Below are 27,170 nucleotides of genomic sequence, written 5' to 3'. Positions count from 1 at the left end.
GACAAGAGATTACAGTAGAGTCTCGCTTATCCAACCTTCGCTCATCCAATATTCTGTATTATCTAATGCAATCTGCCCCCCACTCGGATCCACAGCTGTTTCTCTAGGCAGACAAGGATCACAGATTTTTTAAAATTCTTCAGAGGACTGAACTTTTTATGGATTTAACTTCAGACAATGTTGTTACTGTAAGTTCATTTTATGCAATTCTATCTTTATTTGTAGTCAATTTTTAGTAGTCAGTGTTTTTGTAGTCAATGTTTTCAATACATTGCAATGTTCTGGTGCTAAATTCGTAAATATAGTCATTACTATAAAATGTTACCGTGTACTGAACTGCTTTTTCTGTTGATTTGTTGTAAAACATGATATTTTGGTGCTCAATTTGTAAAATCATAACGTAATTTAATGTGTAATAGGGTTTTCTTTAATCCCTCCTTATTATCCAACATTTTTGCTTATCCATCATTCTGCTAGCCTGTTTATGTTGGATAAGTGAGACTCTACTATAGTTACAATCTGCCATAACCCACCAAGTTTTGCTTGCAAAAAGAATGCTGGATTCAGTTGATCTTGCTACGGTTCAATAAGGAAGTTCTTGTGTTGAGAAGAAGTGTTTCTTCAGGATCACTCCATATAGGTATGAAGAGATCAGAATCTATTATAGTTTTAGTATTGATCCCACAGGGACTCTAAAAAGAAAAAAAAAGAACTATACAAACAGTGAAGTCCTGTTCCAAGAAATTTGATTAAATTGTTAAATAGACGCCCAGATGATTGAAAAAAGCCCGAATAAAAAATGTGTATATAGAGCAGGGATAAGCAAAATGTGGGCTCCCCATGGGTTAAAAAAAAGCAAATTATTTTGCTCCGAAATACTCTATAAGATATTTGGGGAGCATTTTGACCTTGTTTAAATGCGCTTTATAAAACAGGGCATTTTCATCATGTTTTGCTGCATCTCTGGAGCAATTCAGGATCAGGAAAGGCCTTTTTTGAACAAAGAAATGATATTACTTCCACTTCCTAACCAGGAAGACCCAAAAGCATAGTAGAAATGCCCCAATGTCCCTAAAGAGCAATAGAGGGGCAAAAATCATTGTTGTTTTCCAGTAGCAAAGTGTATATGTGGGATCCCATCCTCTAAATTTTCATAGTGGGATAATACCATACACACCTATCCTGATGTACAAAACTAAATCTTACTTTCAAAAACCTCACAGAACATGCTGGTATACACACTATTATACATATTATTAAACCACTCAGTGGAATTTTTTTTTTAAAAAAACTCCAATCCAACTTTATAAATATGATTACAACAACAATGCTTGGGTATTTTTGGTTTATCCCTTTTCATTACTTTAAAATTAATGACCAGATGTTCTGTGGTCTACTCTAGTATGTATAATTTTGGAATTGCAAAACTGCAATGAAACTAATTCTGTGAAAAAGGACATTTCTCAGTAGCAGACACCAATCGCTTGCATTACTAGGAAAGAACCATCTTGAAGTTCCAAAATATCTCTGTCTTTAAGCTTCCATCTGAAGTGGCTTCCCCTTTTTTATACACAGGAGTGAAAAAAGCTCAAGCTTAAAGTTTTAAAAAAGCATGCTGCCATTTTTTTATAAAAACAAAACAAGATGAAGTATTTTCAGCAATTACAGATCATTCTGGGGTAAAACAGTAAAGCACCAAGTGAGTTTCCTTTGAAATTACGTTCTCAACATGGAATGTAGACACAACAGAAGGTTTTCTAACTACTGGAGGGAAAAGAAAGTGAAGCAAACAATTCAATTTTTTTCTCAACTACAGCTTGCACTGAATTGTTTGCTACTTTAAAGATTAAACTTTACAAACGTCTAAACTAAAATAACTTGAGACATATTAAAATGTAGAGAGCTGGCAACATAACTTCTTGGGAACATACAAAATGGTAGAGTGTATCTAAAGCATGGTATAATTGCAGATCAAACTCTCCCAAACAACCCTCCCCCCCCATCCTGTTTTTCATAACAAAAGCCCTCCACCCATCACGGAACTTCAAATCTACTCACATACTCCGTCCTCACAATATTTTAAAAATAAAACCCAATTCTAATTCTCATTCCTACTCAATTCATGTTGAAAAATAAAACTTCATTTGGCTTTTGTGACTACTTTGCATCTAGCTTTGCCATCTCTTGCACATAAATGCCAATGCTCTCACTGTCAAAAAGCAGGAAGTATATGTTCTTCAAGGAAGAAGGGCTGGAGTCATCAAAATGGGAAGAAATCGCTTTGAGGGTCACCTGGGCTGCAGTCTGTTTTGGAAAGCAATTTCTAGACAGAAGGGGAAGAAATGAATGTCACAAGGCTGAATGTAAAACATTGGCGTGGTTTTTTGAGTTAAATGCTGTGTTATATAATGCTCAACCCATTTACTTTATATCTGAACAGACAGTCAAATGTTAAGAAATAACTTTGCATTTCAGATAGTACATCAAAATCCTCAGACAGTTCAGAAAATACTTGAGCAAAACTTAAGTAAATAAATGAACTATAAATCTTAGATGATTTATAGCTAATGATTTAACTGTGGAAAAGCTTCACCCAACAGACAACTATGTAATATGCTTCTCTAAGAGGTGCAAGAACCCTGACTACAAATGACTATAATTACATTTGTCAAACATAGATTAATTTATTCATAATTTAAACATGTGACTTGTCTTAAACAATTAAAATGGAAAGAGTTAAGGGAGGAAATACATACCTTCCACTTGGAAAAGGAGGGAAAGCCACAGATTTCAACTTCTTGTCTTCCGCAGCAGTTAAACAGTTCTTTATAGTTTCCTCCAGTTGTTCTTCACATTTGTCTGAGCCCCACTGTGGGATGTGACAATGAATAACAAACTTTGCTGCAAGGCCAGTGGACTGGCTGAGAGCAGCTAAAGAGGAAAAAGATGAAAAGAAGAAGAAACTTAGGCTCTGTTGTTTTAGGCAGTGGCTACCATTTGTAAGTAGACCATTATAAGGCTACACTTTTGATTTTCAAATAAGGCAAGATGTTACAATGTTTATTCTGAGAAATAATTATAAATGGTCATTTTTAAAGACTACATTCCTATAGGTGGGGTTACCTTTGAAGACTATACCGAAGCTGCAACTGGTCCAACTAGCGGCAGCCAGATTGATCACTGGAGCTGCATACAGGGAACATACAACCCTCCCTGTTGTGTCAGCTCCACTGGCTGCCAATCTGCTACCAAGCACAATTAAAAGTGCTTGCTTTATCCTATAAAGCCCTAAACGGTTCTGGCCCAGTTTACTTGTCTGAACATATCTCCCTCTATGAACCATCTCGGAGTTTAAGATAATCTGGAGAGGCCCTGCTCTTGGCTCTGCCTTCTTCGCAGGCGTGATTGGCAGAGATGAGACAAAGCCTTCTCAGTGGTGGCCCCTCAGCTACGGAACTCCCTCCCCAGAGAGATTAGATCAGCTCCCTCCTTCCTGACCTTCCACAAAAAAGTGAAGACGTGGCTCTTTGACCAAGCCTTCGAAAATCTAGTGCAATAATTAGATACAAAAGATGTGTAATTGACCTATGGAACGGTCCTGGACTACGCCTATGGATCATGTGATTTTAACTTGTTGTATGGATTCAAATGCTTTAACTGCTTTAATGGTGCAGTTTATTTTTATTGTGCTATGTTTTTAAAGGCAATGCCTATGTTGTGACGCCGCCTTGAGTCCCCTCCGGGGTTGAGAAAGGTGGGATAAAAGAGCCGTAAATCAATCAATAAATAAACCTAAATCTGGCAATAATCACAGCTGAATTCATTTGAATTGATTTATAAAGAAACATATACAGAATTTCAGTTATTCAGTGAAGTGATTATATGAAAATGCAAGTTTTGACCTGTATCTTATTAAGAGAAGATTTTAAATTTTTAATGCTTTTTTATGCTTGTATGTTGTCCGCAGTGTCCTACCTCATGTACAGAGGAAGAATTGTTTGAGGCTACAGACAATGTGATTGCTATTGCCGGTTTTTGGTCAAAAGATATTTAACCACTTCTATTTTTTATCAGTTTTATACTAATTTATGCAATGCTTTTGATACAAAATAAAAAAATTAAGAGAAGATCATAGCAAATAAATATCTTCAAACTACCACTTCCTTTAAGCATTTGTAATATATAAAAAGTCCTAAAATAGAACATTAATTCAATGACAAAGAATAGCAGGAGAAAGATCTGAATATCTGAGAAGAAAATACTGAGTTAAATATTTATACTATGCATACTCCTGCCTTCCTCTTAACACTGGAACCAGAGGCAGCTCACAACATAAAATGATTAATAATACAGCAATAAAAAGTTACCTTCTGTGACTTCCAGAGGGCCTTGTGATTTACGGAGTTCCTTTACTGTTTCTAAGAACTCTTTACCTCCAGCCTTTTCTAGTGCTTTTCCTGAAAAATACATATAAAAGGAAGACATGTCTTTATTACAAGGCTGGGAAGAGCTTTAATTCAAAAACAGATTTTAAAAGAAATATAATGCCATAAGAACCAGTTTGGTTGGCCCCTTCACTATCGCACTTATGCTCCTTTCAGTGACTGCTGATAGTACTATGTTAAAACACTGACACAGTGTAAAGGTGGAAAATATCTTACAAGGAAGGGTTTTTACGTAAATTTATCCAGAAGCGAAATCAATTGATTTTGGTAGGATTTACATCTTTGATAGTTTGTATGCACTCTGGTCTTAAAATTAAGAAAACTTGAGGAAATCTATACAGTTCTGACTATGTGAATCACACTGGAAAATATCAAAGCATCTGCCCATAAACATATAAGCATATATAAACATATCTGTAGTTTTATTAATCCATGTCTGGCTTCTCTAGGAATTTTCTCCAGCTTGTCTCTATTGTATTCATGGGCCAGAGGTCATTCATTTCATTAGGGTTCATTATTATATGTATTTTTGCACATCCAAACAAAGTCCAGGAAAGTATTCCCCAGGGTACAAGTGTCAGACTCAGATTTGATTCCTTGTCAAAGATTTGAAGACTACTATTGATATTTCTGTTTGATGTTTTATTTTATGTTTATATAATTTATTTGATAGGCTATGTCTTATTTTAATTTTAGTTGTTAAGTTATAATCTTGATTTTATATGTTGGGTTATTATTCTATTATGTGTGTATTGGTTGTCGTATTCAGGCATTGAATGTTTGCCTTTTTGTGATTGGAATCTGCCCCGAGTCCCTTTGGGGATATAAGGAGGAATATAAATAAAGTTATATATTTTACTTAATATCAACAGCTCTCCTAGAACAGCAAGTTATTCAGATGGTCAAGTATCCCTACGTCCTTAATGAAAGTCTTACCTATTTCCTCCTTGAGATCTATTTCACCAGTAGTTGGGTGCACAATGCCTTCTACTTTCATAATACCAATATGGCTGATGTCGCTCTGTGTCAGAGACAGCTGCAAGTTGCCCATGCAGCAGCAGCAGAAGAAAAAAACACATATACAATGAGTGAGTATAGAATACTTATAATAAAAAGTATATCTATATATATCTATATCAGAATTTTGTTTGAGACAGTAAGAGACCTACAAGAAGACAACAATCTGCATGAGGAAGTGAACAATTCTCTCTCTCACTGTATATCTGCAGTATTTGATACAGTCTCTGAAAATAGTCTGTTTAGCCCTTACTTCTGACAGACCTATTCTCCATAAACCTGTTGAACCCTTTAGAATCAGAGAATGAGAGTTAGATGAGACCTCGTGGGCCATCCAGTCCAACTCCCTGACAAGAAGCAGGAAAATCATGTTCAAAGCACTCCTGACAGATAGCTATCAGCCTCTGCTTAAAGGCCTCCAAAGAAGGAGCCTCCACCACACTCCGGACCAGAGAGTTCCACTGCTGAACAGCTCTCATGTTTAGGATGTTCTTGCTAATGTTCAGGTGGAATCTCCTTTACTGTAATTTGAAGCCATTGTTCCACATCCTAGTCTCCAGGGCAGCCGAAATCAAGCTTGCTCCCTATGACTTCTCACATACTTATACATGGCCCTCATCATGTCTTCTCTCAGCCTTCTCTTCTGTGGACTAAACATGCCCGGCTCTTTAAGCCGCTCCTCATAGGGCTTGTTCTCCAGACCCTCCATCATTTTAGTCACCCTCCTCTGGACACATTCCAGCTTGTCAACATCTCCCTTCAATTGCGGTGCCCAGAACTGGACACAGTGTGATTCCGGGTATGGTCTGACCAAGACAGAATAGAAGGGTAGCATGACTTCCCTGGATCTGGACACTAGACTCCTTTTTATGCAGGCCAAAATCCCATTGGCTTTTTAGCTTGCCGAATCACATTGTTGGCTCATGTTTAATTTGTTATCCATAAGGACTCCAAGATCTTTTTCACACGCATTGTTGTCGAGCCAGGCGTTGCCATTCAGTATCTTTGCATTTCATTTTTTCTGCCTTTAAATATGATTTATAATTTTATTCAGTTTAAACATTTTCAAGGGAATGGCTTATGTTAATTATGCACTGTGTGAAAGGATGCCTCCCCCTTTCCACTTGCAAGCTACTGCCATTCAGTTTCATCATGTGACTCCTCTAACACAAATATGAGACTGGACTTCAACCTTCACAAATAGTGGCAGAAAATGAGAAATTGGAAAGAATTGTACAGGAAGGAATTGTACAGTTGTGAAGTGACAAACTGCAGAGAGGCAATTTTCTGATTTTTGTGTGTGTCAGGAGCGACTTGAGAAACCGCAAGTTGCTTCTCGTGTGAGAGAATTGGCCGTCTACAAGGACGTTGCCCAGGGGACACATGGATGTTTTGATGTTTTGCCATCTTTGTGGGAGGCTTCTCTCATGTCCCCGCATGGGGCGCTGGAGCTGACAGAGGAAGCTCAGCCTGCTCTTCCCAGATTCAAACTGCTGACCTGTCCATCAGCAGTCCTGCCGGCACAAGGGTTTAACCCATTGCACCACCGGGCTCTATTTTCAGATGAAATTAATTCACAAAAGAAATACAGTGAACTCTTGGTATTCGTTGGGATTGAGTTCCAGGACCCTTTTGTGAATATCAATATCTGTGGATACTCAGGACCCATTACTGTGAATGCAATGGGGTAGTGAATGTCAGCCCTTATATAAAATGGCAAAATCAATGTTTACTTTTTGAATTAAAAAATATTTTCAAACAGTGGATGGTTGAATCTGTGAAAGACCAACACTAGCTGTTCTTTGTTTTAAAGAAGAGTTTCTGACTCCTAGTGAAAACCTAACTAAAATACTGCAAGATTTGAACATTTTCTGCATGAAATATTTCTTGTTCCCTCTTCTGTTCTCTGACTCAGTACCTTCTGTCCTGGAACAAGACTCTTGGAGGAGAGAATAGTGAATCCATCTCCAGGTCCATCATCAGCTGATGAATTTGATGCTCCTTCTTTTTCATTCTCCTTCTGTTTGTTCTGTGGAAAATGAACAGGCATGTTGAGTTGGTCTAGGAGCTAACAGCAGTATTTCAGATGACACACACAACACACACATATATACTCTTCAAAAAGTTCACAGAAATGATACTTTACCATAATACAATCATAGGTATCCCATTTTCTATGTATGAGACTGTTCTGCAAGCACAACATCCTGAGCTACTGTTACACTACATCTCACTTGGATTATTGTAAAGTACTATAACTGAGGTTGCATTTGAAAACTATTCAAAAACTTTAGCAGATTAAAAAATGCCATAGTCAGCCTATAGACTAGGGCTAATCACAGGAATTACACTGTCTATCTGTTTAAATAACTTCACTTGCTCTTGGTTTGATTCTGGGCACAATTATGTTGATTTTGGCTTTTGAAAACCTGTATGGCTTAGGTCTGCAGTCTAGACTACATAAGAGGCTGTTTACAAGCCAGCATACATTTTAAGATCTGCAGGAAAAGACTTTCTTTTAGACTCATCATCTTCACAAGCACATTTGTTGAGAATATGGGGAAAAGACTTCTCTGTGGAACACCTTTTATAGGAAGGCTGGCTGACCACCTCTCTATTCTTTCCATCAGTAAGTAAACACCTTTTCATTTCAACAGCACTTTGTGTTGTAAATTATAACAGGTATATTCAAGAAGTAGTGTACTCTTAAGTTTGTTTTATTTTCAATCTGTTAATGACAATATATATTTTAAATGTATTTTTCACTGCTTTGATCATAATAATTTTATTTCTTACCCACCTCTCCTCATGGCTCAAGGCAGGTTACAATACCATTAAAATACATAAGCACAGCAAAACCACTACAAATACACATACTATAACATAGCTCCATAAAAGTTATTGTGGCTTTAATAGATTGTTATCCAATTTTATCTACTTTTGTAAAATAAGACTTTTAGTTTTGCTTCAAACTTTTAGAAACCACCTTGGCTCCCATTCTGGGAGAAAGGCAAGCCATAAATCCAATAAATAAATGGGATGCTGCTGTGTATGCCACTGCATACACATGTTATTTGCTAGTATTTATAAGAAACTAATGGGATGTAAATAGTTGTTTTTTTGGCATATGTTGTCATTTGAAGTTGATCACACCTAGCTCTCCATTCCATATGAATCAGTAACAACATGCAAGTTCTGAAGGCCATGGTTATTTGGAAACAGTGGATGAAGAATAAAAACCAGTAATGAAATCTGGATCAGCTGGAAAATCTGTGAGTGAGATGTTTCTAGGTTCCGACACCCTGCTCTAGATGGGTCAATGTTCCTCTAATATATAGTCAACTTACTACTGGAGGCTCGAAATGGTCTCAGAGGGTTTTTTCTTACAATATCTAAGGAGGCTCACAACATAGATTAAAAGAAAATATCAGCTGGAACCTCTGGTAATATGTTGCCGCATAAGCTGTCTTCTCAGTAATCTCCTGAGGGAAAAGACATCACTGCCGATATCACCAGTCTAGTGGTACCGCCGACTGGTGAAAATTGTTTTCATGGCATCTGGAACTAGGAGTCTGTTCTCAAAGGCTCAATTCCCGCCTTTAGTGTATTGCTGAGGCCTCTGTGTCTTAGCAACACATAAAGACTGAAGGACCTGTGACTGGAGACCCACAGCGCAAGCAATGTCATTTACCTATTTTAATGAAGAGACTGGGAAAAATTACGCTGTGGCAAGCCCCTATCCAGTGGACAATTAGTGCCCTCACAGATCTTTCTTCAACCTATTAGAGACATGAGTCAAGTGGACCACGGTGGTCCACGCTCTGGTTACAGCTCATTTGGATTACTGCAACGCTCTCTACGTGGGGTTGCCTTTGAAGACGGCCCAGAAGCTCCAACTAGTACAACGGGCGGCAGCCAGATTAATAACTGGGGCGGCATACAGGGAGCGTACCACCCCCCTGCTAAGCCAGCTCCACTGGCTGCCCAAGCTCCACTGGCTACCAAGCCCAATTCAAAGTGCTGGTCTTGACCTATAAAGCCCTAAACGGTTCTGGCCCAATTTACTTATCCGAACGTATCTCCTCATATGAGCCAGCTAGATCCCTAAGATCATCTGGAGAGGCCCTGCTCTCGGTCCCACCTGCCTCGCAGGCGCGGCTGGTGGGAACGAGGGTCAGGGCCTTCTCGGTGGTGGCTCCCCGGCTGTGGAACACCCTCCCCACAAATATCCGACAAGCCCCAACTCTTCTGGGTTTCAGAAAGGCTGTGAAAACATGGCTGTGTGCACAAGCTTTTAACGAGTAATATGATAACGTCGACATGGTCCGATTGAAGGCTGAAGCATGAGGTTTTTAGACAAATGGATCTAATTTACTTATGTTTTAATTTTCATAATGTATTTTAATGATGTATTTTTATAGTTTTAATTGATTGTATGTACTGTTTTTTGTTTTATTATTATGTTCTTGGCATTAAATGTTGCCAACTGTGTAAGCCGCCCTGAGTCCCCCCGGGTGAGAAGGGCGGGGTATAAATTCTGGAAATAAATAAATAAATAAGTTACTGTCTAGAGTTCAAAAGGAATGTAAGCTGACAAACCATAGCTGCTACTCCACCACTGAGTTGGCTAAATAGCAGTACTTAAAAAGTTTGGGAGGCTGGATGATTGCTAGCTATAGTCTATGTGGTTAACAAAGAATTAAAAACTGTTTGCCTTTAACACAGTTATAACAAAGTAGAGTTCCCATGGGGAAGGCTAACAGAAAATGAAAGTTAGAACTTTTAATGAATGAGATTAAAAGGCGAATTAGAAATAATTTGCAGTGCAGAGTGGTGCCACCATGTGTATAGAAAATATTATTTGAGTTCCAATTATTTTAAAATCAGCTGGCAATTTTGAAATGCAGACAATTCCCAAGTTATAAACATCCAACTTACAAACAACTCATAGACCCGAACGGGCCTCTTCCTCTCCCGCCCACCATGAAATCTTAACACTGAGCCAAAATGTGTCTCCACCCCCCTCCTTTTATTTTCCTTTCGATATCTCTCCAAACCCCCATTTCCTTTTCTTCCTATCAATCTCTCGAAGCCCCTTTCCCTTTTCTTCCTATCGATCTCTCAAAACTCCTTTTCCCTTTTCTTCCTATTCATATCACTCCAAATTCTTTTTTTTCCTTTTTATTCCTATCAGTCTCTCCAAAAGTGGAGTCTGTGTTTTGGGAACTGAAAGTAGAAACTGTGAGAACACATTCTGACCAGGAGGGAGGTGGGGATTACTTTTTTGATAAATACCAGGGAAGGGGAGGGAAATGTTAGAACTGGACTTTCTTGAATTCTGGCAAGAAGGGAAAATACAGTGAACATTGTGAGCGTGTCTTGATTCCAGAAAGCTTCCAGGTTCTGACAGGCAGCAGCATTTGTTGGCAGAGGCGGCTAAAAACCTTGTAAAACTACAGCTCCTAGGATCCCATAGAACAGACCAGGGAAGTTAAGTGGTGTCAAACTGCATTCATTCCACAGCATAAGTACACCTCAAGGAAGCTGGGGCAGTATAAACAGGAGAGACATAATTCTTTGGGAAAGCTAATTCAGGTGCAATAGAAATTAGAGAACCTGGAGTGTAAATCTCAAAAATTGGAGGGGACTACAAAGAAATTAAAGTATGACAAGGATAAAGTTCAGGATGCACTGGTGCTACTAGACCTTAAGGAGAGGAAGAAAAGCTGCCAGGACACCAGGCGCAAGATATCCATGCTAAAACAGTTGAAGCCCTTGTTGATTTTTTGCAAGTTCCACATAAATATTTCAGTGAGGAAATGAACAGGATTTATCAACAGAGTTCTCTTGTGGCTAGATTGAGATGTAGTGGTTCTCAGACTCGCAATTTTGTCTGCAGCAACACCCCCTGAACAAACTGGTAATTGATGGTCAACAGATAATTCAGTTTTAAGGATTTACTTTTTTAGAATTCTGAAGAGAAGAAAAGGTTGCATTTTCCAGATACAAAAGACATTCCATTTAGATAGGAAAAACTGGAGGGAGTCTCTCTCAGATTTCATAATAGGGACTCAGATTAAACAGTTCAAAAAGTGAAAGTATTCTTGAAAATTTATGGACAAGCTTGAAACACGTCAAAGGGAAAGAGAAGAGGACCAAACATGTGAAAAAGAAAAGGCAAATTATGACAAAGATGTAAGATTAAAGGGATGAGATGAAATGATCAAGCACTTTGATAATGGCCGACAAAGGTTTCTGAATTGCCAAGATGGTCAAATTGATTACGCTGATTAAGGAGGAAACACTATTTAACTTTAAGGAAAATTGGGGCTTGTTTATTACTTTTTCATAACTTGGACATTTCTTAACTGTAGGGTTCATGAATTTTGCTAGAATATTGCTTAAAGTACAAGTGTCACTATATAAGATCATTTAATAGGAATAGACTAGTAAGAAGTCTGTAGATTCTTTGTGCCTCTTGTTTTTGTGTCTATAAAAAGTTATATGTAGTCATGTAAGGTTTTTTAAAGTTTTATTTGTCTAAAAAAATAACTTGTATGTTTTATTGTTTTTTTCTTGAATAAAAATTACTTTAAAAAATACCCACTAAAAACAATCTTAAAAATTAAAAACAAATAAATAACTTAAGCAATTTAAAGAACATCAACTAAAACATTTCAAATATAACAATAAAAATAAAAGTATACCACTATCCATTATAAATTCACAGCCATCAATGCTGACAGTTCCTTTCCTGAACAAAAGAAACAACTTCAAAAGTTTGTAAATAATGAATATTATCTAGAAAGATTTAGTGAATAAATTGCTATTTGGTTATATCTCTATGTAATCTTACCACAAATAAAGTTAAATATCACAAAAAGTGACATCTCCGAAGAAACAACTTGCTTTTCTGACAGGTAGAATTGCATAGTCTGAGTCGTGCTTACCTTTTTTGGTGTCCGGGCTTTGGAAGCTTTTGCTTTCTTTCCAGTCTTCTTGGTCCCCAAAGATTTCCTCCCTCTCTTCTCTGGAGAAGGTGAAAGGATAGTATCAGATTTGCTTTTGGTGCCTCGTTTTTTGGCAAGAAGCTCTGGGTGAATTCTGGGCAGAACACCTCCACTTGCAATGGTCACTCCTTTTAGCAACTGCAAAAAGAGGCAGTGAATAAAGATAGAACATATCTAAATACAAGTTCTCATTCAGTTTAACCAGATATGTTTGTTGCCTTTTAAAAACAATTCACAGTAAAAAAATGAGACAATCTTACATGCGTTATTCTAAACCCCTTGCAGGGTAGCTGGGATTAAAAAACAAAATTAACAATGTTTCATTTTTATGTTTTATATTATACTGTAACACTTATAACTGTATTGCTTTTCAAGGTTTCTTTTAAAAAAGACTGTTGACACTAAGAAATAAGTATCTATTTTAGAAGTAATTCCCACTAAGATTAAAGTACAGTAGAGTCTCGCTTATCCAACGTAAACGGGCTGGCAGAACGTTGGATAAGTGAATATGTTGGATAATAAGGAGAGATCAACGAAAAGCCTATTAAACATCAAATCAGGTTATGATTTTACAAATTAAGCACCAAAACATCATGTTATACAACAAATTTGACAGAAAAAGTAGTTCAATACACAGTAATGCTATGTAGTAATTACTGTATTTACGAATTTAGCACCAAAATATCACAATGTATTGAAAACATTGACTACAAAAATGCGTTGGATAATCCAGCACGTTGGATAAGCGAGTGTTGAATAAGTGAGACTCTACTGTAGTTTACTCCTAGAGTGAGCCTATTTGAGTGCAGCTAGTGATATACTATTAGGGCTGGGCTAATACAGAGGCTTAAGCCACCTGTTATAGTAGATCCTGCTGACCAGAAGGTTGGCAGTTCAAGCCCAGGTTGGGGTGAGTTCCTGCCGTCAGCCCAGCTTGTTAACTTAGCAGTTCGAAAACAACAATGTAAGTAGATAAACAGGTACCACTTTGGCAGGGAGGTAAAAGGTGCCCTGAAAAACATGCCGGCAAAAATCTGACTCGGAAAGGAGTCCATGGTCAACACGCTCCTCAGCGTGGAAAATGAAGCAACAGCACTTCCCCATGAGAACAGCCGGATGCCGGAGATGAAAAGAGGGAAGCCTTGCCTCTGTTTATGTGCTGTCTGTCTCTGTCTATTGTACAATGGCATTGAAAGTTTGCCATATATGTAACTGTAATCCACTCGGGGAGATATAAATAAAGTATATTAAATAAAGTATATTAGTAAAGCTGGCAATATGGCCCAGACCATATATCAGGTGAGGAGGGTGGTGCACTGTATCTCACTACTGGTTAATGAAAATGCATTAGTTTGAAAAAGACTTCATTTATTTCTACCTGGTGTCACCATGCTCAGTGATCATATGCTCTATTTCTCTCCCTCCCAGGAAACCGACAATTCTTTGAATATACTTTGATTAGTATATTTTGGGGGAGGGGGGAACAAAACATAAAATATGTTTTTTGAGTCTTCTCTGACCTGTTTTCAACTGTTATTTGTAATGCCCTTGAATAAACTCACCCATCAGAACAAACAAGTCCTTTGTTGAATGTTAGAAGAAAGCAGATAACTGAGCAAACATATCTTCTGCAACAACTGGGAAAGCATACCTGATTTAGCTCCTCATCATTGGCAACTGCCAGAAGGATGTGTCTTGGAGCAATTCTTCCCTTTTTGTTGTCTCTTGCGGCATTACCAGCTAATTCCAATATTTCTGCTACAAATAAATTGGGATACACCTCAGTTATAAGCAATAAAATATACATTTTCAGTGCAAAGTCCCCACTATCAATTCTCCTGACCTTCCCACAAATTTGATCAGCAATGTCAGAAGACTATTTACGCTATTTGTGAAGATGTTCCCATAGCATAGTTGGGGGTGACCATGTGAGACGTTTTTGGCCAGTTCACCAGCTGTTAAGATTTTTGGGAGTTGAAGGCCAAAAACATCTGGGGACTTCAGGTTGAGAACCACTAATCTAAAAGCTATCAGCAAGTGGCCAAGTAAACTTCCTTAGTTAAAGGGCAACAACTGTAGAGCTGGTGTCAGAATTGAAGAGACCTTGCATTGCATACCTGCCAAATTCATTTTAAAAGATTTAAGCATTCAGAGCAAGGTTACATCTACCGCTTTATTTCAATCCTACGTGAATTTAATAAACTGATAGATTGAAATAAACCTATCTTAAACTTGAAATATGGAAATAAATAAAAACTGTTTATTTAGTAGAGAATACTTCATTTTCGGTATATAGTAAATCGGACTAAATACAATAGACTCTCAGTTAACTGCTACCCATGGGGATTGGAAGATGCTGTATAAAAGTAGTTTCTGGCTGATGGAGAATTACTATTAAAAATATGACTATACTGTGCCCCATACCATAAAGTCTGTATTGACTTGATATTAATATTGAAATGCAATAATTAAAAGCATATAAAGACAAACTTAACTTGATGTAACAGTTTATAAAGTTTACTGTATTATAAAAACAGCTTTTTGAAATTTAAAATATTTATTTTTTAATTTTTTCCAGTTGCTTGAAAGTTCTAGTTAACCAAGAGTCAACTGTAAAACTGATTGTAATGCCATTAGAATTTCAACCATTTTCTAAAATGCCTTTAACTATAATTCTCAAGCTGCCTAGTCTATGAAAAATGGGATAAGACTATCTGACAGAATTGTGCTGAAATTCTAATAATAGTTTCTTATGAGTAAGCACTATCAGAAGCCACAAACATTTTTCTGAGTAATCATATAGTGTCAAGTTATTGTGGCTTTGGATAACCGAGGTTAACAAACTTTGGTAAAGTTGGATAGGTTATGTGAAAGAAGAATGATAAAATGATTTAATGGTAAATTCACATCAAATGTGTGTTAACATTTTTATTTACATAAAATTGAATCGGAAGAATTTGCTTTGATACTGTATAATTTGCTCTTCATGTTAGTATTTCATTTAAAATCACATTTTCATTGTATGATTAATACAAAGTGGTTTTTTCAAATATTAAGATATCAAGCTTAATGACAAATAAAGTTATTTTATTTTTGCCTCTTATAATATATTTTGTGGACAATTGTAGTATTTCTAAAATGTCAATATTAATACAAGAATAATAACTGACATTTCATATACATTTAGCAGGGTTTTCTGCAGTATAAGTATGTTATTTCTGTGAGTCCAAAGAAACAGGTTAAACACAGTGGGTTGTGGGAATGCATTACTGGCTCCCTAGGCTCACCTCAAGAGGTACCTTTCTCATGGATGCCAAAGCATAAGCATCCATATGAATATCTCTCATTACATGATCCAAACACCATGAAAATGTAGACTTACTGTGCTTATTTATTTATTTATATTGAATTTGGGATTCATTTAGTTCTTTTTAACAATTACGGGTTGACCCCATGAGGATATGTTCCCGAACGTTGCATGGAAGTGCAAAACTATGGATAATAACGAAATTTAATGAAATGAAAGATATCAGGCTCAAGAATAATATAGAACTGTGATGGTAAACCTATAAAATGCCTAGAGATGTCATATTTTGTCAAAAATTGATAAATAATAGGGCTGTACAAAAACCCGGACCTGGACATAAGACTTTCATTAAATCCATACTTACGACCCATGTTACAAAGACTGCCCCACCCCCATACAAACGAATGAAAACATCCAGTTACGCAGTTTTTGTAAGAGGTGCGTAACTCTCATAAGTCCCAGTGAGTCAGCTTATTCTTTCAGTCCAAACAAACTCTGCTGGGCAGTGCAGGCAAACATGTTAGGTCACATGCTTCCCTCAGTCTATCAGGGCTGAGAAAAAGGGAGGAGTTGCTTCTGGCATTTCCAATAAATACAGCAGCCATGAGGGCTTGGTCGCCATTGTGAGAGCGGAGTGGAAAGGAGGAGGATAGCAGGCAGGAACCTGGCCATGCCATTTGCCATTTTACTTAAAATATGTTCTTACCTGCTAGGTATTCTATGACAGCTGCCATGTAGACAGGAGCTCCCACACCTATCCGATATTTGTACGTTCCTTTCTTCAAGTATCGCATCATTCTTCCCACAGGAAAAATAACACCTGCTCTGCTGGAGCGTGACATTTTGGACATTTTCTTCTTTCCACCTCTGGCCGACATGTTGCCACCTTGTGTTTTTCAGTCTAACGGCAGACAATCTTTACTTTACTTGTTCTAATAAAAGACCTACAAGAGAATAAAAACAATGATTTATGTTGAATATGGAGCATACCAAGCACTCTGAACTCATAAAAATTTAGGAATCAAAATATGTCACAGATAAGTTGCAGTAATAAATTACTGAAATGAGGTAAATAACATTGATTGAACCAACTAAAACTAAACGAAACTCACAATCGAGACAATACTCCATTACAGCTGGAAGTACAATTCCAAAATCAGTGTGCCACATGATCATCCCTCCTATCTGATGCTCAGGTGTGCCTGACCTTGCTTAGGTATCTAAAATTACTGTCCATGCTCACAATCGGTATCAATAGCCTTTGGACAACTGCAATGTTTACAGAAGTACCAAAACAAAATACAAAACAAAAAAGCCAGGAAGAAAACATGAGGTGACAAGCAAACCTAATGAGGACTGATTATGCAGGCTGGCCACAGAATGCCATCTATTGTTGGTGTAGTAGAAGGATCAGGTGGATGTCATGGTTGACGGAAGGAACAGAAAAACATTGCAACATTTTGTTGCAGTTATCAGCTGTATTAGTTTATGTTCTTACAACCAATCATAATCCCTGAATAGAATCTCCTATTTTCTAAATCAGTTCAAAACCCAGAGTGCCTCTTTTTTTTAATGCAAAACTGTAAAACTGTGTCCATTAAATCCCAACTTTCTCACAGGTTTGGGACAAAGGGTAACTTGCAACATATTAAAGTATCTAATAAAATACACTAAATTCTAAATAAAGTGATACATTTATTTAAAGCAGCCATTAGATCACTTAAAAGAACAAGTTGCTTACCTGTAACTCTGTTTCTTCGAGTGGTGATCTGTGAAATTCGCACATATGGGTTTATTTTGCATATGCACATGCAGTTCGGAACCTTCATGATCTTTTCTATTGAAACATTTTATATACCAAAGGCGAGGCTACAGCCTCAGTTCCCCCAGTCGCTGACTGGCAGCTAAGGAGAAGAGGCATGATAACTGCGGGGAGGATGGGCAGGGATGTGAGATCACCACAGATCACCACTCGAAGAAACAGTTACAGTAAGCGACTCGTTCTTCGTGGTATCTGTGCAATCACATATGGGTGACTAGCAAACTATCCACCATGGAAGGCGGAATCATGCAATAGAGGAGAAGAGTACAGCTCTGCCAAGGGCAGCCTCCTTTCTAGAAATGGCATCCAGCTTGCAGTGGCTGTGAGAGAAATGGACCATGTCACTGCCCGTCAGATGGGCTCCCCGCAGGAGAGACTGCCACTGTTCTGACTTAATGGGCTTTGAGCCACTGTGGAGGTTGTTGGCCAGAGAGCTGATAGAAGAGGCATACAGTCGCTGTGATCCAAGGGGAAGAGCATTGAGAGGATACTGGGGAGCAGAAGGCATCCTTATGGTACTTAAGAAACAGCCTGGGTGATTTGCCAGAGAGGTAAATCAGGTCATAAGAAGCGACAGATTCAAATGGAGTCTTGGAGAGTTGAAATAGGACTAATCCGAAGCCCCATGTCAGAGATGGGGGGAGAGAAAGTGACTGGTGGGTACAAATTTTATAACCTCTTAGAAAAGGGTGGTTAAGGAGACCAAGGAAGCAAGATTTTTCCCTGCTTTCCTGTTGCTAAGTAACACTTGAGCAAAGAGAGGGATAAGCCTCTATGTGACACGTGGACCAGAAAGTCCAAGATTACTGGAGTGGGAGTCACAATAGGACCAAAGCTGAATTGTTTTACAATGGAAATGAAGCGTGACCACTCATAAGAATAAGATTTTTTGGTTGATGCCCTTTGGACGACTTCAATAAATAATTTCACTGTTGCCATGAGGCGGGAAGTGAGCGGATCCTCCACACCGTGAGACGGAGAGTTGTCAGGTCTGGATGATTTGTTGTGTCAGGAGATTCAGATCAGGTGAAGGTACTCACCTTCCAACACCGGCAGGAGTGGGGCCAACCACGTTTGATGAGGCCACCACAGGGTGATCAAGATACAATCTGGATCCTTGACAATCTTTACTAGCACCTTGAAGATCATTGGAAGTAGTGGGAAGGCGTACATCAGGCCTGGACTCCAGATGAAAAAAAAAAGATGTCCCTAAGCCTCTTGGTGCTGTCTTTCAGAAGTTGCATCACGTTCTGGTGCAGTGGACTTCAAAGGCTAGTATGTCTTTTCTACTGCCAAGAGCTCCAGGAAATTAATGTGCTGGAGCTCCTCCTTGGCTGACCACTGGCCACGAATCCTGAGCTGGCCTAGATGTGCATTCCAGCCCATGAGGGAAAATTCTGTCACCAGGCACCAAGGCTATTTGAACATTGTCTCTAAGTGAACATTGGCTAGCTTTGACCACCACTTGAGGGCACGGAGGACATCTCTGGAGAGGGCGTAAATACAGGTGCACAAATGGGATCACGGCAGTTGTGGACTCCCTATAGCCCAGGATGGAGTGGATCTCTCCAGCCAAGGCATTTTTTTTCCAAGTATGAATTGCATCAGCAGCTTCCACTTTACTTATTTTTTCATTTTGGAGGCAACTTCCACCAGAGGTTGATCGTAAAGTCATACTGGAGAACCTAGAAATTTCTAGAGATAATATCTTTCCTTTAGAGCGAATCTATGGTCAACAAATGTCCAGTTGAGGCATAGCCCTGAACTCATAGGTGGTTGATGGCAGGCCTGAGAGTTTGGAAATGGTCCTTCCTGCTGTGGAATCTACCAGAGCTTCGATAAACTTGAGCCATTGCTTCGGCTTTAGATGGGATTTCTCATGATTCATTACGAGACCCAGTTTCTGGAGGAGACACAAAGTTGAGGCGACATGAGTGAGAAGTCGATGCTTGGAGTAAGCCACAAGGGGCCAGTCATCTATATAGATAGATTATTGTGTCTCATTGGTGTAAGTATGCTGTGACCACCGCCATGCATTTGGTAAGAACTTTAGGGCGGTGGCCCTTCCAAAGGGATTGAAACAGTAAAAACTGTGCCCGATGGCAACTGAGGAATCAGCAATGTTGTTTCCTAACAGAAATGTGGAAATTAGCACCTTTCAAGTCAGTTGTTGCAAACCACAATCTCTTTTTAGGGTAAGGAAGGATCATGGTGAGAGTGGTCATTCTAGATTTCCAAGACCTGATGTAGTGGTTAACACCACAGAGATCTAAAACTAGGCATAGACCCCCATCTTTCTTTGGCACTAGGAAATAGTGGGAAAGAAGCAATGCTGATGCTCCCTGTGGGACAGTAGGAAGTAAATTCTATTGCATACCGTCACCTTACAGTGTCAAGTACCAAGGAATCAGTGGTACTTAGCTTCGAAATAGCGCATCATGCAATCCCCAGGTAAAGGGGAGCATGAAGGAACATCAGAAGTACGTTGATCGGGCATTGAAGAATAATGAACTTTCAAAAATGCTGAACCAGAAGAACTTGAAGCTAAGGTGCTTTCTTTAGCAGGGGTGGACTTGCCCTACTATGAGGGTATTAGAGAAACGGTTAGAGAAAAAGTAATAAAGGCACAAACCGAAGGTTCCTAGCTGCAGTCAGCACAGAAAAAAGGAACTGAGGCTGTAGCCCTGCCTTTGGGCATATATACTCTTTGGGATAGTAAGCGAGGCTACCATCAAAATGTTTCAATAGAAAAGATCTCGAAGGTTTTAAACTGCATTGCGCATGCACAAAGTAAACCCATATGTGCGATTTCAGACACTATGAAGAAGAAACAGCACTTTAACAAATCCTTCCAGTAGCTTTCATATACTAATACGCAGTCAACCTCTACATATGCAAGTTTTAACTTTTGTGAAATTATTACTCACAGATATGATTAAAGTGTTCTCTCTAGGAATCTCTAGGACTACCAGCACAACTGTGGGGTCAACTTAGTACCATACTGGAAGATTCCTTGAGATGTTCCTTCAGGTCAAAAATTAGTAGGGGTGTTCACAATGCCCCAAAACCATACCGTTTTCAGTTCTGCATTTGGCTGCCCCCCGCCCTTTTCTAGAAATTCCCAAAATTGTGAGAGTGGTGCTGTTTTTATTCCAATAAAATTTGGTTTATTGGAGCCAGTGGGAAAAGTTTATAGAGGCTTGTTTCTCCATTACTTTTAGGCCTATCACAATTGACCTTTCCTCATTGGTAGGTCACATTTATGACTGCAAGCATGCAAAGTTTCAGAACATTCCACTGATTTTTGGTTAATTTTCAACATTTTTAACCTAACATTTTTTTTTTAAAAACACACACACACACACAAATGGGGGTTCTAGGAAACGAAATCCCAACCAGTTCACACCACACGAGGGGAGAAGGATCCGGTCAACCAGGCTTCTGACTGGCTGAGAAAGAAACACGAGAAACACAGAGAGAAACCTCAACTCCCATCATGCTCCGGGTGGGAGTACAGAGGCTCCTCCAATGCCCGTGCTGCGCAAAGTGCTGCTGGGAAAGTGAGTTCCCTGGTGGAGCTCTCTCTGGAGGAGAGGCCTAGGGAAGACTTTCCCACCTTTTTCATTCTGGCCTTATTTGCCTCAAGCAGGCACTTCGCTGAGGAGGGGGGAGATGAGCCTTTGGCTGCCCCCTGTCTGGTCCATTTTCAGTGGTCCGCCTGACAGATCACCGAATTTCCCCAAATCCCTGGCTGTTGTGGGGTTCCTGAATCCCAAAGAATATGGAGGACTGACTGTAATCCCTGCCCAGAAGAGGATCTGTGTGGATGTCATCTCTTTTCTCTTTAGCAGAACCTCACATCTCACCATACCTTCCCAGTAAATTGTCATTACATATTGCCCGACACTTGGAAGCTAAAAGGGTATATCTTTGAATATATGCAATGAGATACTGATTGTGCATTATGCAAAGATGTATTGAATACCTCCTTTGTAATATTTAAAGGTCTAACCTTACATGTGTTATGTCACCAATACGGTTCCAGCCTAGAGGTCCAGCACTTCCAATTACATCCAGTTAATAGTTAATATCTGCCTGAATGAAGAGGTCTCTGCCTGCTGGTGAAAGGTCAACAGGGAGGAAGATGGCCTAATCTCGCTGCGATGGCATCATCTACACTGACCATCTGATGCAGTTTGAAGCTAGGTGGTGGCCAGAAAGCAAACACCAATGAAAGTGCATGAAATAATGCCCTTAATGTGCATCAGTGTTTTGTAATTTGTGTACTGTAATCACCATCCAGGCTTCAAACTGATTTCAGGATTTCCTATGTAATCATCTGAAAAGTGAAACCACTTTCTTCAATACCTGTTTGAAACTACATTAAACTGTGAGTGTAGATGGGGTCGAGTGATTCCCCAGAATTCTTCAAAGCTCCCATCCCAAACCAAACTGATTTCTAAAGGCATTGAGGTCTAAAGACTTCTCTTGCAAATCTTAAAACCCAGACAGCATTAAATGGGGAGGTGCAGTTATTCAAATTCAAGCACTAAATCAGTTTTTTCCAATCTGTGTTTCAGTACATGTTAAGTGTGTTGGCTGCAATATGTAGGTGGGACACAAAGGTAATGGGAACGTCTTGAAAATGTATATTATCTTACAAATCATATTTTTTAAATATAAACTAGCTGTGCCCAGCCACACTTTGCTGTGGCATAGTCTGCTGGTCTTGAAAAAAAGTAATGAGGAAGTGGTGGTATTTAATATATGTTATATGCTTGTATATATGTACAGTATGCATAAGGTTGTGTGTGAACTGCAACTCACATCATGCCTAGTTAACGCCCACAAACTAGGCATGATTAATACTTAAAGTCTGTTATGGTGGGCAAGCTTGGGTTCAGTGTGGTCTCTGGTTTTACGGTAAACTTGAACTCCCATTATGGTGAGTCAGTTATGTCAAACCCCTCCAGTAGTGTATTCCCTTTTTTCAGAGTACTGTTCTTTATTTACTGTCCTGGTTTTAAGAGTTTAATGCTGGGAGCCAGGTTTTGTCCATTTTCAATGGATTTCCCTAGGTAGGAAGCAGCCAGGCAAGTGTGGTTTATATACCTGTGGAGTAATGTCCAGTGTGGGAGAAAGAACTCTTGTCTATTGGAGGCAAAAATGAATGCTGCAGTTAGTCACCTTGATTAGTATTTAATGGCCTTGTAGCTTCAAAGCCTGGATGATTCCTCCCTGGGGAATCTTTTGTTGGCCCAGAATGAGCTGCAAGAGTCTGTTGTAATAAGGCAAGTATTGTAATATTAATGCAAGTACCACAAAACTTCATGCCCTATTGCAGGGGTCCCCAAACTAAGGCCCAGGGACCGGATGCGGCCCATCGAAGGGGAATGGACTCAATGGCCCAAAGGGTCTCTTTCAACTCTCTTTTTTATTGTTGTTGTTATTATTATTATTATTATTGCTCGGTGGCCAACTATAGTCCGGTCCTCCAACGGTCCGAAGGATCGTGAACTGGCCCCCTGTTTAAAAAGTTTGGGGACCCCTGCCCTATTTAGTAGCACTGCTCATGTTTTTGAATCATCTCCTAGCTTACTGCAAGCCGCTTCTGGTGTTTATCTGTCGGGAAGTAGCAGCTAGTAAAGAAAAGTCCAAGGCATTGACATCTCTGGTCTATCCTCTGTTCAGATATTAGCCAGCATGCCAATGTCTTAAATCAAGAAATAGCTTCCTAAGCTCTACAGAGATACTCGCAGGAACACCTCAGCAAGCAAGAGTCCAAAAGTGGCAGGCTAAAAACCCGGAACCTCAGTCCATGGCTGATACCAGATGAGAAACTCCTTCCTGGGCACACAGAAGACTGGGCAACTCGGAAGGCGCTGAACTGAGCTCTGGTACCACAAGATGCAGAGCCAATATTAAGAAATGGGGCTACAAGGTGGAGTCCATAACATACCAGTGCAGAGACCAATTACTACAATGCAGTCTGAGCCCTGCCACATGTACATTGGAGGACCTCTTTACAGTGACACCAGAGACACTCTAAATGGTCAAAGGAAATTTAGAATAATGCCAAGTTTTTAGCTTTGTGGGTTTTTTATACATTATAATTGTAGTCTAAATTTGCTTCTGACATGGGAAAATAAATAAATAAATAACCAGAAACTAAATTGGGCATCTATCAATCCTCATGGGAGCCGGTTAAGTGGGGCCCCTTCCACACAGCTGTATAAAATCCACATAATCTGCTTTGAACTGGATTATATGGCAGTGTGGGCTCAGATAACGCAGTTCAATGCACATATTGTGGATTATATGCCTGGATATTCTGGGTTATATGACTGTGTGGAAGGGCTGTAATAAGGTAAGTATTGTAACAATACTGCAAGTGCCACACAACTTCATGCCCTATTGAGTAGCACCTCTCATGTTTTTGAATCGGCTCCTCGCTGGGGGGGGGGGGGGGGGGAGACGGAAAGAATGGCACTTCTTCTAGTCTTCCCTTCGCTGTAAGAAAGCTATCACTTTAAATAGTTGAAAATATAATGATAATAATAAACAACTTTATGTATATCCCACCCTATCTCCCTAAAGAGACTCAGAGCGGTTGCCAGCAACAGCAAACATTCAATGCCATAATAATAATGACATTGCCATAAAAACTGAATATTACAAAAATTACATTCCGCATCTGAAATTGATATCCTCTCACTATATCTACTCATCAATCTATTTAACGCTCTCTTGCTTTCTGTATCTATCTACATATCTCTATTATATCTATCTTTATTATATATCTCTATATCTATGTATCATATCACTCCCTGTATCTATCCATTCATCCCTTTCTCTATATCTACTCCATCTCTTATCCATCTACTTAACTCTCTCACTCACTTTCTGTATCTATCTATATATTTCTCTCTCTGGGCAAAAAGGTAAAGATTCCCCCTTGACATTAAGTCTAGTCAAGTCTGACTCTGGGGGGTAGTGCTCATCTCCAAAGAGCCGGTGTTGTCCGAGGCAGGTCATGTGGCGGCATATCTCTCTATCCTAGGTCATGTGGCTGGCATATTTCTCTGTATCAAATGTAATGTCCTTTTGCGGGGACCTCATATCTACCAAACTACTTCACTGATTGCCACAAAAATTGGACACAACATAGCATTATAACTGACAAGTGTTTTAAGGTATTCACATACTTACTATCACAAACCTGTCACACCTGAGACAAGTAAAACCATGTCCCTTAGCAATGGCCAATCAGTCTCCTCCTCCCTTAACAACCGCCGTAGCAGATGGAACCTCCCCTTAGCAATGGTGTTAGCAACGGCCAAGCAGACTCCTCTCTTTAGCAACTGGCATGTGCGGGGCCGCATGGGAAAACTAGGTCTGCCTTCTCACCACTAAATTTGGCTTGGCGAGTTACACGAAGCCGAGGCTCTGTGGCCTAGCTATGGAAAGGAGAGATACTGAGAGTGAAAATCCTTTTCATGGGCCCAAGTGAGGTGACCAAGAGATACCACTACTTATTATATTATTAAAATTGTATTACATTATTATATTTTTTTATTATACAGTGTTTTGTTGTCAATGTTTTAAGTACATTGGAATGTTTTGGTGTTAAATTTGTAAATACAGTAATTACTACAAAACATTACCATGTATTGAACTGCTTTTTCTGTCGATTTGTTCTAAAACATGATGTTTTGGTGTTTAATTTGTAAAATCATAACATAATTTGATGTTTAATAAGTTTTCCTTAATCCCTCCTTATTATTCAACATTTTCACGGGACCCTGGGGGGGAGGGGAGGGTCGCGAGGAGGGTGTCAGAGAGATCGACAAAGACCAGTATTTTCTGTTGGTCATTGGGGTTCTGTGTGGGAAGTATGACGCAATTCTATCATTGATGTGGTTCAAGGGTCTCTTTGACTGTAGGTGAACTATAAATCCCAGCACATACAACTCCCAAAAGTCAAGGCCTATTTTCCCCAAATTCCACCAGTGTTCACATTTGGGCATATTGAGTACTTGCACCAAGTTTGGTCCAGATCCATCATTGTTTTGAGTCTGGATGTAGGTGAACTACAACTCCAAAACTCAAGGTCAATGCCCACCAAGCCCTGCTAGTATTTTCTGTTGGTCATGGGAGTTCTATGTGCCAAGTTCAGAATGCTCTTTGATTGTAGGTGAACTATAAATCCCAGCAACTACAACTCCCAAATGACAAAAACCCACCAGTAATCAAACTTGGGCGCATTGGGTATTTGTGCCAAAGTTGGTCCAGTGGATGAAAATACATCCTTCATATCAGATATTTACATTACGATTCATAACAGTAGCAAAATGACAGTTATGAAGTACCAACGAAAATACAGTTGGGGAGGGGTCACCACATGAGGAACTGTATTAAGGGGGCGCGGCATGAGGAAGGTTGAGAACCACTGACCTATTTAACTATCCATGCATGGATTCACTGGTCAACCCTCCCCCCTCAAATTCAGAAGTCGCCAAATTACGAATTGATTTGATTAAACAGGCGAGATTGTAAAAAGAAAAAAAGCCCCCCCCCCCCCGCTCGAAAGGGAAGGTCCAATGAGAAAAGCCCCCGGTTTTTTTTTCTCAAGAGCGCGCGCTCGAAACCCGGACCGTTGGAAAAAAAGCGCGCGCCATCCGCTTTCAAAAGGGAAGCCATTCCAGCCACGGAGGGGGCGGGGCTGCCGGAGAGGCGTGTGTGTAATGTGTATATCAAGCATCAAGCGTAGGGCCGCGCGCGCTAGAGCGAGAGGCGTTGCCGCGGTGAATTGTGGGCAACCAACGCCGACTCTTTTCTTTTTTCCCGCGCGAATGGCCCCTCTCCCTTTATGTCTCCAGCCCGGGGGAGGGAAAGGCCGCTCTCCCCCCCCCCCTCGCCCGCCTCTTTCCCTCAGCGCGTCCCTAGAGGAGGGGGGATTGTGTCGCCGTTAACGGTCGCCTCAGCGCCCCGGAAAGGGAAGCACGCCGGGGACGTGACCTTCTTCTCCTCACCTCTCGCTCCCCCTTGGGAAAGAAGGAGAAAGCGAGGCGCGGTGGCGGAAAGAAATGAGAAATAATGCTTCAGAAACGAGCGCGCGCACCCCGCCTCTCCGCGAGGCTTTCTTCGCCCTCCGGGCCGCCACCCCCCCCCCCCCCAATAAACGCCTCACTCGAAGCCGGCGTCGGTGGGCAAAAGGCAAGGCCGCGCCTCCGTCGCAGAAAGGCGCACTTGGGAGGGGGGGGCGTTCCCCCGCCTCGCTGTGGCGCCGAGGCCTCCCTTTCGATCTCCCGCCGCTGTTGGAGGGCTTCCCTGCTCGGAGCCATCTCTCCTTCCCTCTCCCGCTCACCTGCCCTTCTACGCGGAGTGTCGCAGTGCCTCCTTCCTGCCTCACCTCGCCTCCCGTCGCGGGGATTGTATGGTTTCAATGGCGGCGGCGGCGGCTCTAGAGGCCGGTGGCTGGGAGCGGAGGGGGGATCCTTCTCCACATACCACCTCTAGGAGGAGTCACGGTAGCAACAGCAGCAGCAGCAGTCCTCCGAGCGAGCGCC

At 40.2% G+C, this 27,170-nt stretch overlaps 1 protein-coding gene across 2 annotated transcripts; it reads right to left on the bottom strand.

Moving 5' to 3' along the window:
- Positions 1 to 1,594: 1,594 nt before the first annotated feature.
- LOC100551724 (core histone macro-H2A.2) lies at positions 1,595 to 27,170 on the bottom strand. Of its 2 annotated transcripts, none has more exons than XM_008106639.3 (9): positions 27,014 to 27,170; positions 16,486 to 16,723; positions 14,124 to 14,230; positions 12,413 to 12,610; positions 7,381 to 7,491; positions 5,382 to 5,481; positions 4,368 to 4,457; positions 2,757 to 2,931; positions 1,595 to 2,323 (listed from the first exon to the last, which is right to left on the bottom strand). In XM_008106639.3, exons 2-9 carry the CDS (start codon positions 16,655 to 16,657, stop codon positions 2,158 to 2,160), a joined length of 1,119 nt encoding a protein of 372 aa, XP_008104846.1. In that variant the 5' UTR covers positions 16,658 to 16,723; positions 27,014 to 27,170; the 3' UTR covers positions 1,595 to 2,157. The 2 variants fall into 2 exon arrangements, with proteins under 2 accessions (XP_008104846.1, XP_003218522.1); XM_003218474.4 differs by having other exon boundaries at positions 26,969 to 27,167.

The sequence above is a fragment of the Anolis carolinensis genome, chromosome 3 (assembly GCF_035594765.1).
Source record: "Anolis carolinensis isolate JA03-04 chromosome 3, rAnoCar3.1.pri, whole genome shotgun sequence".
NCBI lineage: Eukaryota > Metazoa > Chordata > Lepidosauria > Squamata > Dactyloidae > Anolis > Anolis carolinensis.
Note: the sequence above shows the minus strand (reverse complement) of the source record. Positions and strands in the feature narration are given on the sequence as shown.

Excerpts from the sequence above, each read along its gene's own strand:
- LOC100551724 (XM_008106639.3), bottom strand. The coding sequence starts at position 16,657 with ATGTCGGCCAGAGGTGGAAAGAAGAAAATGTCCAAAATGTCACGCTCC. Across the intron at positions 5,482-7,380 it reads GTCTTGTTCCAGGACAGAAG|CTGTCTCTGACACAGAGCGA; the intron begins GTACTGAGTCAG and ends GGCAACTTGCAG. Across the intron at positions 4,458-5,381 it reads AGATCTCAAGGAGGAAATAG|GAAAAGCACTAGAAAAGGCT; the intron begins GTAAGACTTTCA and ends TGTATTTTTCAG.